The following is a 16,138-nucleotide window of genomic DNA, read 5'->3' as shown; positions in this document are numbered from 1 at the left end:
TTGAGAATCAATCCACAAATACCTGATAACTAAACTGCAGAACTGACAGGAAAGCATCTGAAATCAGTCGGCTTTCCAACCTTAAGGTACTGGCACCATGGTTTGTAATATCTAAGCTGGTTTAGCAATTGTACGGATCCCAGGAGGGGACATGAGAGAAAAAAAATATACTGTATATCTTGTACTCATGTCTTACTATCTCGTGGCCACGAGATAATATCTAGTGCGCATGACATAGGTATCTCGGTAAGACGTGCACACGAGAGATTATATCGTGGCCACGAGATAGCAAGACGTGCACACGAGAGATTATATCGTGTGCACGAGATAGCAAGACGTGCACACGAGAGATTATATCGTGTGCATGAGATAGTAAGACGTGCACACGAGAGATTATATCGTGTGCACGAGATAGCAAGACGTGCACACGAGAGATTATATCGTGTGCATGAGATAGTAAAATGTGCACACGAGAGATTATATCGTGTGCATGAGATAGTAAGACGTGCACACGAGAGATTATATCGTGGCCACGAGATAGCAAGACGTGCACACGAGAGATTATATCGTGGCCACGAGATAGTAAGATGTGCACACGAGAGATAATATCGTGTGCACAAGATAGTAAGACGTGCACACGAGAGATTATATCGTGTGCACGAGATAGTAAGACGTGCACACAAGAGATTATATCGTGGCCACGAGATAGTAAGACGTGCACACGAGAGATTATATCGTGGCCACGAGATAGTAAGACGTGCACACGAGAGATTATATCGTGGCCACGAGATAGTAAGACGTGCACACGAGAGATTATATCGTGGCCACGAGATAGTAAGACGTGCACACGAGAGATTATATCGTGTGCACGAGATAGTAAGACGTGCACACGAGAGATTATATCGTGTGCACGAGATAGTAAGACGTGCACACAAGAGATAATATCGTGTGCACAAGATAGTAAAACGTGCACACGAGAGATTATATCGTGTGCACGAGATAGTAAGACGTGCACACGAGAGATTATATCGTGTGCACGAGATAGTAAGACGTGCACACGAGAGATTATATCGTGTGCACGAGATAGTAAAACGTGCACACGAGAGATTATATCGTGTGCACGAGATAGTAAGACGTGCACACGAGAGATTATATCGTGTGCACGAGATAGTAAGACGTGCACACGAGAGATTATATCGTGTGCACGAGATAGTAAGACGTGCACACGAGAGATTTATTTTTTCTCTCAATTCCCCTCCCGGGCTCTGTACAATTGCTTAAGAAAACCTGCTAAATAATATCCCAGGCATAAAACAAGCTGATTTAACAGTTTACAGATGTCTGAGTATTGCCTCCAAAATGCCTTTTTCTTGTGCTTTTCATTTAAAACCTAATTCATCAAACCCCCCTTTCCAATGAAACAACTGCCAGTCCTGTAGATTCATCTTTCACTGGACTGAGGAAAATGTAAGCGTAAATATAATCTGACTGTTCCCTTTTCTTTCCTTTAAGTCTCTTTAGCTCCAGGGAAGAGAAGCTCTATCTAATTACTACAGTAACTGACAGCATTGTAACCTGGTAATTTGATTTAGATTGAGTTATACAAGAAACGGATTAACTTCTTATAAAAAATGCATTACGTTCCCTTTGCAGATGCAGCATTTCCCCCACTTGTTTTATAGCGTTATCTTGCTTTATCTGTTTACAGTGGCAGAGAAAATGTATGGCCTTGATATCTCAAAGTGGCAGATATGTTGCTTTACTGTTCTTGAAACAGTAAAGATGCAGATAAAATGAAAAGAGAGATTAGATTAAATGCAAGTAAAACCTGCACTGAAATAACTAATTGGCACCTTGCCGATTAGCTGAGAAAAAAACATTTGTAATGCTTTGTCAGGTAATTTGTGTGGGTTCTACATTAAAACAGCAATTCATTGTGTTTGTTATTGTTTTTTGTGAAGAACTGATACGTTGTTTGTGAAGCCAGACATGCATGTTGATCTATGCAGCTTGAACAGTCAAGGTTATTATTAGCTTGGGTACTGCAATACCTTTATGTGCCATGCTGTACACAAATACACACTTCTAATATCATCATAGAGCAAGTTCAATATTAAAAGGAGCACTGTCCCCAATATTTAATGTACAGTTTACTGTCCGGGACACTTGTTGGAGTAGTTGTGTATAGTGTATACAATCAACATCTTGTTTTCAGGGTGCTCTTTCAGGGTTTCACACAAGCCAATCAAGTGAACTTCCCTAAAACTGATTACCGAATAATGCAATATTTCCTTATATGTATCCTCAACTCCAAAAACATGGGCAAACTACAGTGCACTGCACTATTTGTGCCTGACATGCCAGAGCTGTGAAAATAAATGAACCGACCTCAGAGAGGTGAACTTTACACTTACATGTGTTTGGATTAATAGTCCAATTCCAATAATTAGGCATTAAGTGATTAGTAATGTATCTAGTCTATGCATCGTTTTATTGTTATTATTATTATTAGTAGTAGTTGTAGTAGTCATAGTATATATAACAAGCAATTGATTGTTGATTATTAATCTAGAAATGATTTACCCAGGAAAGATAGTTCTGGTTTGTATGCATTTTACGTAAAGGTAAGGCAGTACTGGGTCAAGTGATATGCATACATTTACTTTTACTTCAGGAAGTTATGCAAACATTCATTTTTAGTCCTGGATCTTCAAGAATCGCTGAAGGATCTTTTGACCCAGCAAGCCCTCTATACTGATGATCTCCCTTTGTCCTTTTCTGTATTTATTTGACCACAATGCCACTATGTGATAACATCTTAGGTTCCAGTACATTGCCATTTTCAGAAAACAAAAGCCCTTGTACCATAGTACTATGCTTCAAGGTTAAATTCCAATTAGTATTTGTTTATGTTTATTATTATTTATGTTTATTTTATTATTAATAAATAATAACAATAAAGGCCCTATTTACAAAACACACAAGTAATTTAAAGTCTGTTCCCCTTATCATTCTTTTAGAGAACATTTCTAGACTGTTAAAGAAGAACATTTTCTTTAATTCTGAGACTGTGTGGTCCAGTTGTTAAAGAAAAGGGCTTGTAACCAGAAGGTCCCCGGTTCAAATCCCACCTCAGCCACTGACTCATTGTGTGACCCTGAGCAAGTCACTTAACCTCCTTGTGCTCCGTCTTTCAGGTGAGATGTAATTGTAAGGGACTCTGCAGCTGATGCGTAGTTCACACACCCTAGTCTCTGTAAGTCGCCTTGGATAAAGGCGTCTGCTAAATAAAGAAATAATAATGAGCTTCTGCACAATAATATTCCTATGATTTAATTTCTAATAGGACACAATAAACAACAATCACAAGATGCATTGGCCGTCATACAATCAATGAACGACACCCTATTTAGTTTTACACTCATTTAATATCCATGCACAATATAGTATTTAACTACTGTTCGTTGCCATTACAAATAGGGGTATAAGGTACTTATAATTAAGAATAATAATATAGGCCAAGGCTATAATTTGAATAAGAATGAAACTACTTTGGCAAACATTTTGACTTCAAATTATTGTATTTAATGTTTGGAATAGTTCAGTTCCATAAATGTTGGCAATACATTTTGAGATTCTTCACATTTGTTTAGCTGTACAATACCACAACTTTAGTCTAAAGTCAATGCTGGACTAAGTTAGTACAGTGTTTTAGTATTGTGGCGACACAGGGTCTCTTATTTTCTTTAAACAGAAATTGCAGGTGCAAACGGAATATCTGCTTTTTATTCTCTTTAACACTCGGTCCCTATGGGCTGAGACCACACCAAAACAATAAACCCCCTTGCTTATATAATTGATCTCTATAGACTGTCCTCTATTCTTGTTGCTACTCCAGTCGTTCTCACAGCCACTACACAGCTCTCGTTCTCGCTAACCCTCATAGGCTTATTTACTGCAATTGTACTTTTCTGTCTGCTCTCAATCGTTCTCATTCATCACTCCTGCTCTGACGTATTTCCCCTGCCTTATACCCACCCAGCCTAAACCCACCCCCTGACCCACTCAGCCGACCCGGCTGCCTGGCAACTGCGGGAACTGCACCATTCCTCACCTGGGGGTGATCCGACTGGACTGCTATAAACTCATGAACCTTCCCCACAGACACACACACACAGACACACACACTCCCTTCCTCCTTCACTAACCCTCACCTAGCTACTCCCTCTCTCCCCGTTTTCTAACAACATAGAAGAGTCCTTTCAGGGTGCAGCACCCTCTACAGTCCCTCAGGTCGCTACACTATCCCCTGGGGCAGGGATTTTCAACCTTTTTTTGAAACTGTACCCCTTCTGCCGATAGGTTTCAGCTAAAGTACCCTTTACAATTTTCGCTCACTGAATGATATCACAGTTACAATAAAAGGCAGAATAATCTGTCCCCCCCCCCCCCCCCCACCGTTTATTTTATATCTAATCAAATATCAAACAGCATTTAATTACATGTCTGGATGCACAGAATTAAAAGACAGTATTTAGGAATGTCTTTGGAAACAGTCATATTCGATTTCTATTCAGCAAAGTCATTATAAATAATACAAAATTATCTGCACTGTGAATGTTTATCATGTTACCATTTACTTCCCACCTCAGCATAATTATGTGTGCGTTTTAAAATGTTTACAACATCTAAAACATTAACCTCAAGATAAAACTATAATAACTAACAATGATAATCTTTTTATTATTATTATTATTATTATTATTATTATTATTATTATTATTATTATTATTATTATTATTATTATTAATAAAACCAGCATAATAATGTTACCTATATATCAGAATGGAAATCCACTCAATTGAAATCGCACATGCATACAGGTGGAAAATGAGGACGTGATAGATTCTGTGTGTGTTTTTTCATCAGCGGTTCACTTTGAGCTGCTAAACAAAGATAATAATTTTACACAGTGTTTTAAAGAATATATAATACCATTAAAAAAAAAAAAAATTCAAGGTAATTATTTTTTACTTTGATTTGTATTTCTGCATTTCTGAGTCATCCTGCGTACCCCCTATGACCCTTATAAGTACCCCTGGTTGAAAACCCCTGCTCTAGGGGGCAGCTGTAATAATTTTGGGTTCATTGCAATTGAGAACATTTTAGTACGCAGCTGGGGACTATCTTGAGCTGCTTAGTTTGTTGCAATTGGTATTAACTTGCATACTAGTTTAGTACCGTCCTCTGCACTAACCACAGGGTCATCACCAGTTAGTACTCTCAAATTTAGTTCGCTGCAATTGACCCTCACTTCTCAAGTAACTTAAGTATGTCTACACTGAAAAAAACTGAACGGTATCAAATCTGGGGTTAGTTTTTAGTGCCATTTTTTTTCTCTATCCCCACTAAGCTCTCGTTGCCATATTGCTTATTCCCCTAGTAATCAGTAAATGTGTAAGTGAGTTGTAATGAGTTGCTATTATTTAGGCGAAAAAAAAAAAAAAATCCACTAAAAATAAAACAATACAATTTATATATATATATATATATATATATATATATATATATACGGTTACAATAAACAGTTTAGCAAGTTATTTTTAAAGAGTAAGTATTATTATTATTATTATTTATTTCTTAGCAGACGCCCTTATCCAGGGCGACTTACAATTGTTACAACATATCACATTATACATTATTTCACATTATACAGATATCACATTATTTTTACATACAATTACCCATTTATACAGTTGGGTTTTTACTGGAGCAATCTAGGTAAAGTACCTTGCTCAAGGGTATAACAGCAGTGTCCCCCACTGGGGATTGAACCCACAACCCTCCGGTCAAGAGTCCAGAGCCCTAACCACTACTCCACACTACTGCAGTAGCAGGGTTCTGAAAAATATAGCATTGTACATCCCCATGGTTTGTTACAACTGTTTAAATAATGTACCTGTCATTTTTCTTTTCGTTGTTAAAATCCTGACAGTTTTTTAGACTTATAACTTTAAAGTCTGTTTCAAAGCTCTTTTCAAAATGTCCGCTCTAGTGCATGGGGGTTCGAGATCTGTCCTCTAAATCACTGCAGGAAAAGATTTAAAAAAAAACAAAAAAAACATAACAAGTGCTTTGGCTTTTCTGTTCCATACCACATCATGGATTGTTATTGCTGTGTTACCTGTTTGACAATGTGGGCAATAATCCTTACACTATCAGTGCACTACAGTGGCCATTTTGAAAGAGCTTTGAAACAGACTTTAAAGTTATAAGTGTAAAAAGTTGTCAGGATGTTAACAATGAAAAGAAAAATGACAGGTACATTATTTAAACAGTTGTAGCAACATGTGGGGACGTGTAACTCTATATTTTTCGGAACCCCGCTACTTACCCTTTAAGAATTTACTTTATAGCATACTTCTCAATAGTAGCTTCAGTAATTGAATTGCTGAAAATAACTCTTCTGAATGTCACCACCAAGCGTATTGAATAAAGAACACATGTATTTTATCTAAACTTCCTTTTTTTTTGCCTTTTAAGAGAGTGCTTGTGTGCTCAAAAGGCTGCACTATATACATATATATTCTAAACCTCTCTTCTACAAGGGGTTTTAACAGAAGGGACACTATTGACAGTATCGATTCCTTTCGCTGCTCTACAGACTCCTGTTTTTTCTCATTTAGGCAGCATGATTTTGTGTTGCTGCCCATTGATTCTCAATTCATCCCCTTTGCCTGTACAGTGTGTGATTAGCACATTCAACTAATTACTTGTTATGTTAGTTATTGAGTGACTGGTGTGCACGTGCGCTACACATGTACTTAAACCAAGGTTATATGCATTCTTGTTGTGAGCACACAAGGTGAGTTGAGTAGCTGAAAAAAGCTGTTTACAAAGTAGAGACAACTTTTGTGAATGGACATGCTAAGTCAGCATTAACTGTTGTTGCAATAAAGTACCGTTGCACAGGAGGAACAGGGTGTTTTACTGGATACACAACAGGCACACTGTGGCAGAGCAGGGCTCTGCCCTTAGAAATACTGGCAGGGAAGGAGTTAAATTCTCCTCCCTGCCCAGGTTTATTGCTTCAGGTGGGAGCAATCCACCAATTAATTATTCAATTATTACTCAGCCACCTGGCATAAAAAGAGGCCTCAGCCTCCCAGTTGGGGAGAGAGAGTTCTAGAAGGAGTAGAGAGTTCTAGAAGGAGTAGAGTGTTTTTGTGTGTGCTGTGTTGTTAGTTTTTTTGCAAACCAGTGAAGGCAACGCCCAGCCTGGAAGCGTCTGTACTGCCGTCAATTGTAATGAGCCTACTGATATTCCATTTTTGGGAATAGCAAATTCTGTTTTTCAAAAATGGACAATTCCGTTTTTTCTCCCCACCTTTTATCAACATATTAAGAATTAAACATGGCATTTGAATATAAATATAATCTTGATAGTTAAAATAAGTAAATTTATAAATATTACCACAATTATGTTTTTTTTCTATTTTTTATTAAATCCAAGAGTTTTGTTTAATGAGACTCTTGTTGCTGTAATAGTAAGTAAAGCACCTGAAGACACTTCAAACCTGTCATCATGTTTATCGAGATCACTTGGCTCATTGCTGGTATTAAAATAACCAGGAAAACTAAGAATTCTGTTACAACAGTTCAGAAAATAAATGTCAGCACTGCTGTGAGAATCATACTTACAGTCTTCCACTGACACTGTAGTTCAGTCTACAAATGATGGGGAAAATACCTGTTTATCCTATTGCTGGCATTACAATAATAATAAAAAAATCATCAGATAACATAATGTAATTAAGAAAAGGCCATTGTTTAATATTGCTAATTATAGCTTTATCAAAGGCAGGTAGCGTGGAAAGAAATAAACTAAACAATAATTAAACACGCAATTAATTTGGCTTACTTTCTTACTTCGGGAAAGCCCCGTCTGAGCGCAGAGCAGTACCTTATTTTTCAGCACAGAAGAATGCAGTGCTTTGGCATTGCTGCCGTCTTATCTGCTTTCTTGTGCTCTACATGTTCACGACTGGCAATATGATCTTTTAATGGTATTGACTCATAATGAGTGCAAAGGTTGTTGCCAGTTATTGCAAAGAATGCGCACATTTTAGCCTTACAGGGAATGCTGTGAATGTGTGGTGCATTTGCATGCCCTTCCATAGGAGCAAAGTTATTGCCACACTGACAAAGGGTTAACTTGCATCATTGTTCGATTTAAAACAATTTTTTGAACAACCAAGAGCATACAACCACGAATTGCATTTACTTAAAGATTTCCACATTAATTTCACTCTCAGCATCTGACCCGAAATCTGTCTGGAGCAATGCAGCTTGAAGAGAATCTTGTCCACTTCTCCAGCAATGTTTTGTTTTTTGTGAGCATCTCTCTCCAAAACGGCATCAGAACCTTGCATAAATACAGCACCACCAAAATAACAAACAATGAATGTGAACTAAACATCTGATCACAGGGATAAGTTAGAAAACATTCTGCGAACACCAGGCATTTTGATTACTTCATAGCTGCAGTTATTCAAGGAAGGTCACTTTAGGTTCCCCTGTAGCTGCAGATTCAGGTTAAGGAACGCTATTGCGGTGAAGGCAAACCTTGTGGAATATAAGAGCTGTTGATATGCAGCTACCAAAATTGTTCTATTCATTTCACTAGTCCTAAATCATGATAGACAGACTAAAGCACAGTGTATCTTTTACTGTGCCGATGACCTAGATGTGTACGGGGCTTGCATTTTGAAAATGTTTGCTATTAGCCTACTTGCACATTATAAGACTGGGGTTGGGATCTGAGGTCTGTTACAGTCTAGCTTTACAAAACAAGAAAACCAGACACATCAAGTTAATAACACACAGCACAGATTATCTGTGACAGCATCACGATAGAAAGAGTTTATCAGCCAGACAGTCCGGATTTCTGGTGCGTTTGCAGTTCACGCAAGACTCTTAGCAGCAAATCACAGCAACGTGATCAAATTTGCCATCTAATAGAGTATGTATAGGAAAGGATATTTTATTATTATTATTATTATTATTATTATTATTATTATTTTTGGGCAAGGGTTCCGTGTTTTAAGGCCTTTTACTATGCCAGTTAGTTGACTGTTAATTTAATATGTTAATGTATCCCTAATTTGCATATTTTAATTATTTTGTGTACAAAAAAGGCATTTTATATCAGCTTATGAAGTTCCATCATTACTGGATACTCGTATCACAAGCAGACCAACATTACCTTCTTGAACCCATAAAAAAAGCATTATAAAATCCTTAGAGTTTACACACCTTGCCCTTTTTAGCACTAGCTGAGTCAAGTTCAAAGGTTGTTTTTCAGTTAATAATATGGCAAGTAAAAGGCTCACAAGGGTTTCATCAACAGGCATTAATTTACACAAGCAGCTCCACTGAAACCGATACCACAGTGGCACTGGTAACACTTTTATACATTTTGATGTACTATTTTTTATCTTTTTTTAACTTAAAATGATTGATTTCTTTTATCTTCGATGGTTTTATTGTTTCGCTGATCTTGTTTTTATTTATATGTTTTATCTTCTTATTTATGCATTTACTCTCCTGCTCATGTATTTTCATTTACTGTGATTATTGTATTTCCTGCTTGTATTTTCTGGTTTAGCCATGTAAAGCACTTTGAGGCATTGCTTTTGTGAAAGGCGCTATATTAAATAAAGGTTGGTTGGTTGGTTGGTTGATTGGTTGGTTGATTGATTTATGTAATGAACCAGGTAGCACACACAGGCAATCCATTCCACTCATATAATCAGCACCTGTGCTTGCGCATCACTACCACTGTGTTGCCATTCCTGGTAATAATGTGATCAGCAAACATTTCTGCTTTAGTTTCTTAAGGGTGGTATACCTGCCTAGTATTGTAATTTTACATCAGTATAACTTTTTGCATGTTTTTGCAAGGGCCAACTTCACAAATAATTTACCACATCTAAGTTGTGTCCTTTTTTTAAACAAATGCTGTTGAGTACTTGGCCACAGGATACCCACCCATCCCTACAGGCTGTGTACCTGGACACAGGATACCCACCCAACCCCACAGGCTGCGTACCTGGACACAGGATACCCACCCAACCCCACAGGCTGCATACCTGGACACAGGATACCCACCCATCCCTACAGGCTGCGTACCTGGACACAGGGTACCCACCCAACCCCACAGGCTGCGTACCTGGACACAGGATACCCACCCAACCCCACAGGCTGCGTACCTGGACACAGGATACCCACCCAACCCCACAGGCTGCGTACCTGGACACAGGATACCCACCCATCCCCACAGGCTGCGTACCTGGACACAGGATACCCACCCATCCCCACAGAAATCAGAGAGTTGTTTATTATGAGGACATGTGATCAGAAGCAAAGCAGCATAAACAAAACAGCACATTTAAAAACACCACTTCTGTAGCCTTCTGTAGCCCCTACTAGACTTAATGAACATGTCAGTTTGATTGCAGTCTCCCTGGAAACATAACCACAATCTCAAGCAGCTAGATAGATGGTTAGAAGAGTGAAATGGAATGAAGTGGAAGACACCAATATACAGAATAACAACAGCACCTGGGGGCAGGGGACACGTTATATTACTGACATTTCTGGCATCCCGTTCAGTTCTTTTAATATATTTATTATGAGCTTGATAGCTAATTTCCAGAGAGAATAGAGAGCATAATTACAGATAGACATGCAGTATACTGAATCAATCAATGAACATTAGCTGTGCTACTGGAGTAGTGTAATAATGATCAGTAGGGTTACTTTTGAACAACAAGTGCAGAGGGTACTTTAAGCATGCAGGTAGTCAATCAATGTGATTGCATTGGAGCACATCTTTATATTATTATTATTTTTTAAAACAAAGCTGTTTATTTTATAAAACTAGAACCTTACAAAGTATTACAATCCAATGTCTCTTCAACACTTGTGGAATTAACACTTGTGGAGGGCAGCAGTGTGGAGTAGTGGTTAGGGCTCTGGACTCTTGACCGGAAGGTTGTGGGTTCAATCCCAGGTGGGGGGACACTACTGCTGTACCCTTGAGCAAGGTACTTTACCTAGATTGCTCCAGTAAAAAACCCAACTGCATAAATGGGTAATTGTATGTAAAAATAATGTGATATCTTGTAACAATTGTAAGTTGCCCTGGATAAGGGTATCTGCTAAGTAATAATAATAACAAACATGGAATTTTTCTTATTTAAATAAATAGGAGTAAAAATAGTGTATTCTAAACACTGCTATCCCTGGACGTGCACTTGCAATATACCTAGGGCTTCTGATTTACTTACTTTTTCACTGTTTTACCCTGACTTTTATACTCTCTTTTAAGAATTCAGTTGATACCTGTTAAGCCATTCGTGTATCTCAATCACAAATGAGAAATGTGTTAATATATGCTTTTCTCAGCTGTGATTAAGATACACAAAAGACTTACCAGTCAATTGAATTCTTAAAGGAGAGTTGCAAAGTGTGGGTGAAACACTGAAAATCAGAAGACCTAAGTAGGCCCTCCAGTGGCAATTACGTGCACAGCCTAATAGAGAGTGATCGCAGTTTATATATTCACACACCGAGCCTGTGTAACATGGGACATGACATGCAATCCAATCAGGCCTCTCATTGGTTGCAGGGGTTGGCAGACTGCACAGTTGAGCCCTGAGTTCCATGATTATTGTGGGCGGGGGTATGCCCTGTGATTGACAGTTTGCAAAAGCACAGCACTGGAGCAGAATGACCAAGTAGCGAATTGAAAGTACAGTAATCCGTCACATATCCGCCCTAACTGTTCATCCGCCATGATCAATCTCTTCAGCAATGTTAGTTTATTATTGAACAGATAATATTAGTTCAGTTATTGTAGATCCTACCAAAGTTTTCGTACGCAGTGTTGTATGTGCTCCGTGCGTAACCATTGCTGGTAGTGTCACGTGAGCTGTTCAGTGTGTTGATATGTAAATAAATCCTGTTCGCCTGCGGGGCGTATCAACTTCAACCTGCATCTTGATCTCCTGCCTGTCACTCAGCAGCGAATGCACGCGTCCACACGACAGACAGCTACTCTGTCACAAGCATTAATACTCTGTATCTTTCTAAACAAGGGATTTAAGGGAGCTCCCTAATAAAAGTTGAATCTCAAAACAATAATTGTGTGAATATAGTAATTATTGTGTATAATGGTATTTAAAACAGGATTCATTTATCCGCCTTTTTACATATCCGCCCTTACTCTGGTCCCACCGCAGACGGATATGCGACGGATTACTGTACTTCACTTGAATAGAATGCTCAGTATTGATTTAAAATAGTCTTAACAGAAATAGGAAAAATGATGAGTTGGTAATTTGAATAGCAAACAATTTAGCAAACAAAGATTTTCAGTTTCCATTTTAACTATTTGAGCTTTGTAAATTTGACATATTAAATGAGTGTGTTGAGCATTTTTAATTTGACAGTAGTTATTTCAATTCAAGTATTGAGCTTTGTCATTGATATCTGATGCAGTGGCTTTCACAATCACATTGTTATTACTTTCACCTCTCATAATGTAATTCAGGGCTTGTATAAACTCTAAAAGAAACACTGTATTTAAAGGGTACATAAGGACCTTTTTATTGTGTTACATGTTCCCATGTGTTGCTACAACTGTTTACGTAAGGTGTGTGTATTATTTTATTATTTTTCTTTACATTTTTACCACTTCTTTAAATTGCATTCCCTCCCTCAATATGGCTTCCCATGTAACTGCATGGACCTCTCGGAACTACATTTCCCATCATCCTCCTGCTCACTGGTTAATCCATCTCAGTTACATGTGAGCAGGAGGATGATGGGAAATGTAGTTCTGAGAGGTCACAATTCCACCTATAGCTATTCAGAGCTACATGGGATGACTAATGCCATGCAATTACAGGTGTCTGCAATCTATTATTATGTAAATAAGAATGTGTAGAGGAGAGTTGCACTGGAAGATGTGCAGTGAAACATGCAAGAACAGGAATTTAAGAGAAGACATTACCGATAGAGTGGGTTATCACAGTATGTGTGTAATTCATCGAACATAACATGAATTGTTCACCTAACAAAACATTAATGAATCAGCTACAGAGAACCAAAGTACATCAACTCTCCTGGGTCAGGTGTTGAGAGTTGATGAACTGGTCTGGCCATGGCTATTTGACATTTGGCAAATACATTCATATACAAACTTTTAAATACTAGCGACTGTACCTGTTTCTGTTATTAAATCTAGGGAACAGCCAGACCTAGATAGGTTTGAAGCTGGGCCTTACTGAATCTCACAGGCTGTTCTAGGCAAAACACTAAGCAAAACATTATCATTATCTTTCTCATATGAGTTTAGGGAATGAAAGCTAGATCTTCAGATACATGGACCCCAGTAGTCAGAATTACTTAAAAAAAAAAAAAAAAAAGCACACCCTTTTCAGGGATTTTCCAAGATCTAGGGCTATCATGAGTGTAGAAACAGCAGTGTGGAGTAGTGGTTAGGGCTCTGGACTCTTGACCGGAGGGTCGTGGGTTCAAATCCCGGTGGGGACACTGCTGCTGTACCCTTGAGCAAGGTACTTTACCTAGATTGCTCCAGTAAAAACCCAACTGTATAAATGGGTAATTGTATGTAAAAATAATGTGATATCTTGTAACAATTGTAAGTCGCCCTGTAAGGGTGTCAGCTAAGAAATAAATAAAAGAAAAATAAAAGGAAATAAAAGAAAAATAAATGATTTTGAATGGCTTAATGCATAATGCTGGAACTAGGGAAATTTGCAAGACATTAAAATATCATTTAGTCAGCATAATAATAAGGGTCCATTAAGGGTTTATATGCTACTGTATATGCCTACCGATCAGGGGGTCATACACTCAAGTATCTATTGAGGTGTAATGGACACGTTTTTGATATTGATCAGCACCTCATAGTTGCAGCTTTAAATTAAGCACATAGACTGCACAGCAATGAGTGGTCTATATAAATAAATAGAATCGATAATAATTTAAAGGTGTAATAACCACAAATATTTTCCATGAAGATTGTGTTCAAAACTATTATGGAAGAGCTACAATAACAGTGTGACAGGGTGGACGTGCGGTGACGTCAGGACACAGGCTCTCGCTCCTAATACCCACACTGAGTGCAAAATGCTGCAGGCTTTTATACCATGGCCGAGGGGTTTAACTAGCTGGCAATTATTCTATTACCCCTCGGCCACAATCTGCACGAGTTTTTTAAATTACTGTAGATGGGGCTTCCCATCCACGCTACTAAACAAAATAATAAAAACACACAGCTACGCCGTCACATTTATAAACAAAACAATAACACAACCCGTGGCGCTTCGCCGACATGTATACATCAATCATACACCATAACAATAATACAATAAATAATAATAATAAACCACAAATACAACAAAACAAATACAAAATAATAAACTGAACAGGGCGGAGGGGGACCCTGTTCTAAAAATCAACGTACAGGGCTCCTCGCCCTGTTACAAACAGATTATTAAAATGTGTTATATCTTTTGACCCTACGAAGCTAAAGAGCCTGCTTTATATTATTAAATGAATTTAATAAATATATAAATACTAAAGTTGCTGTTGGCTTATTTAATAACTGTCTAGAAATGTTTTAATGTGTGTGTTTTAAATGTTCTACAAGGTTTTACATATGCATACGCATTTGGAAAACCATTGCATAGAATCTACATCTATTTACAATGACCCTGATCTAGCACAAAGAATAAACTTTTGTCTGAGATTTTATTGTTATTAGTTAAATGCACAAGGAACCTGAAAATGATTTAAAGACCCGCAACTGCATAATCTTCTGTTTGATCGCATGCTTAATATGCTTTGTTCTGTCTTGTTTCAGGTTCGATTATCAAGAGCTGCTGCACAACTCCAGTTTCTGCCTAGTTCCCCGGGGTCGGAGGCTGGGTTCCTTTCGCTTTTTGGAAGCCCTTCAGGTGCGTAGGTTAATGTTATGCCAACAACATCCTGCCGTTCATTGTTCCATTTATTACTTAGCTGTTCCCTTGGAAACCAAACGTGTAAAAGGACACAGAGTCCCCGGCTTGCAGAATTACACATCTTCAGTTCACATTTCTCACTCTTCAGTCAACTCCAGGCAGCAGCCCTGATGTGTGGGTTACTGGTATTGACAACCTGTCTTAATTTCAAACACAGTGGCACAAAATACTGTAGATATAGATTTTCCCCCCCCCCCTTCCTAAACAACTTAACAAGAAATTCATTACCACATATACAAGTATTAGAAATCTGAAGGCACATCTCAAGCTTGAAAGGCAATTAAACAATTTAGAAACTGGTTAGATCAAAGAGCAGAACAGGAAGTGTCAATTTTGGATATTGTTTGCCCAGCCCTGCTGTACAGTTTCAAAAACAGTCATGTACGACTGTGCCATGAGAGTTCCTTGGTAGGGTTATGGTTCTAATCTGTATGAACCCTTCACCGTGTTTGCAATTGCAAAAGTACGATAACTTTTCAAGTGCTTTGCTGTGAATTCGTTGACACTTTTACTATGCTGAGATTTATGAAATAGAATAATATCAAACAATATCTGTATTGTAGAATTATAATATAATAAGTGTGCTTGAATTCTGAATAATAATGCATTTCACTAAGGATTGAAAAATAAATATATAGTTAAGCATTACAATGACGAGACACCAAGTTTCCTGCTTGGTTGCTGTGACAGGGCAGAGGCCCTACACATGGCTTGTGTTGAGTTGGCAGAAAAGGAGTTAATCTCTCTCTGCCAACTCACCGTGAGAATGTGGCTGGAAGTGAATAATGGAATAATTGATGATGAATTAGGCTCCAGCCACAGCTGTATATAAGGAGCCAGAAATACTCTGTCGAAGAGAGAGAGTTTGGGTGAGTTACGTGGGTACTTAGATGATGTTGTAATATAGTGACGGCAAAGGCCCAAGCTATATTGCATTGTTTTATGTAAAAAAATTTATTTTGGCACTCGTGCCATTGTTTGTGCAGTTGTGGTGCAGAGTCTACAGGCTTATGGCATTAATGCAT

At 38.1% G+C, this 16,138-nt stretch overlaps 1 protein-coding gene across 1 annotated transcript in view; it reads left to right on the top strand.

Moving 5' to 3' along the window:
* The window catches only part of LOC117402503 (exostosin-1-like), a 321,233-nt gene that overhangs the window by 256,117 nt on the left and 48,978 nt on the right, over positions 1 to 16,138 (top strand). Inside the window, exon 2 of the mRNA XM_034003718.3 lies at positions 14,957 to 15,050. Coding sequence (XP_033859609.1) covers positions 14,957 to 15,050 — 94 coding nt within the window. The remainder of the gene's footprint in view (positions 1 to 14,956; positions 15,051 to 16,138) is intronic.

The sequence above is a fragment of the Acipenser ruthenus genome, chromosome 5, assembly GCF_902713425.1.
Source record: "Acipenser ruthenus chromosome 5, fAciRut3.2 maternal haplotype, whole genome shotgun sequence".
NCBI classification, from domain to species: Eukaryota; Metazoa; Chordata; class Actinopteri; order Acipenseriformes; family Acipenseridae; genus Acipenser; species Acipenser ruthenus.
Note: the sequence above shows the minus strand (reverse complement) of the source record. Positions and strands in the feature narration are given on the sequence as shown.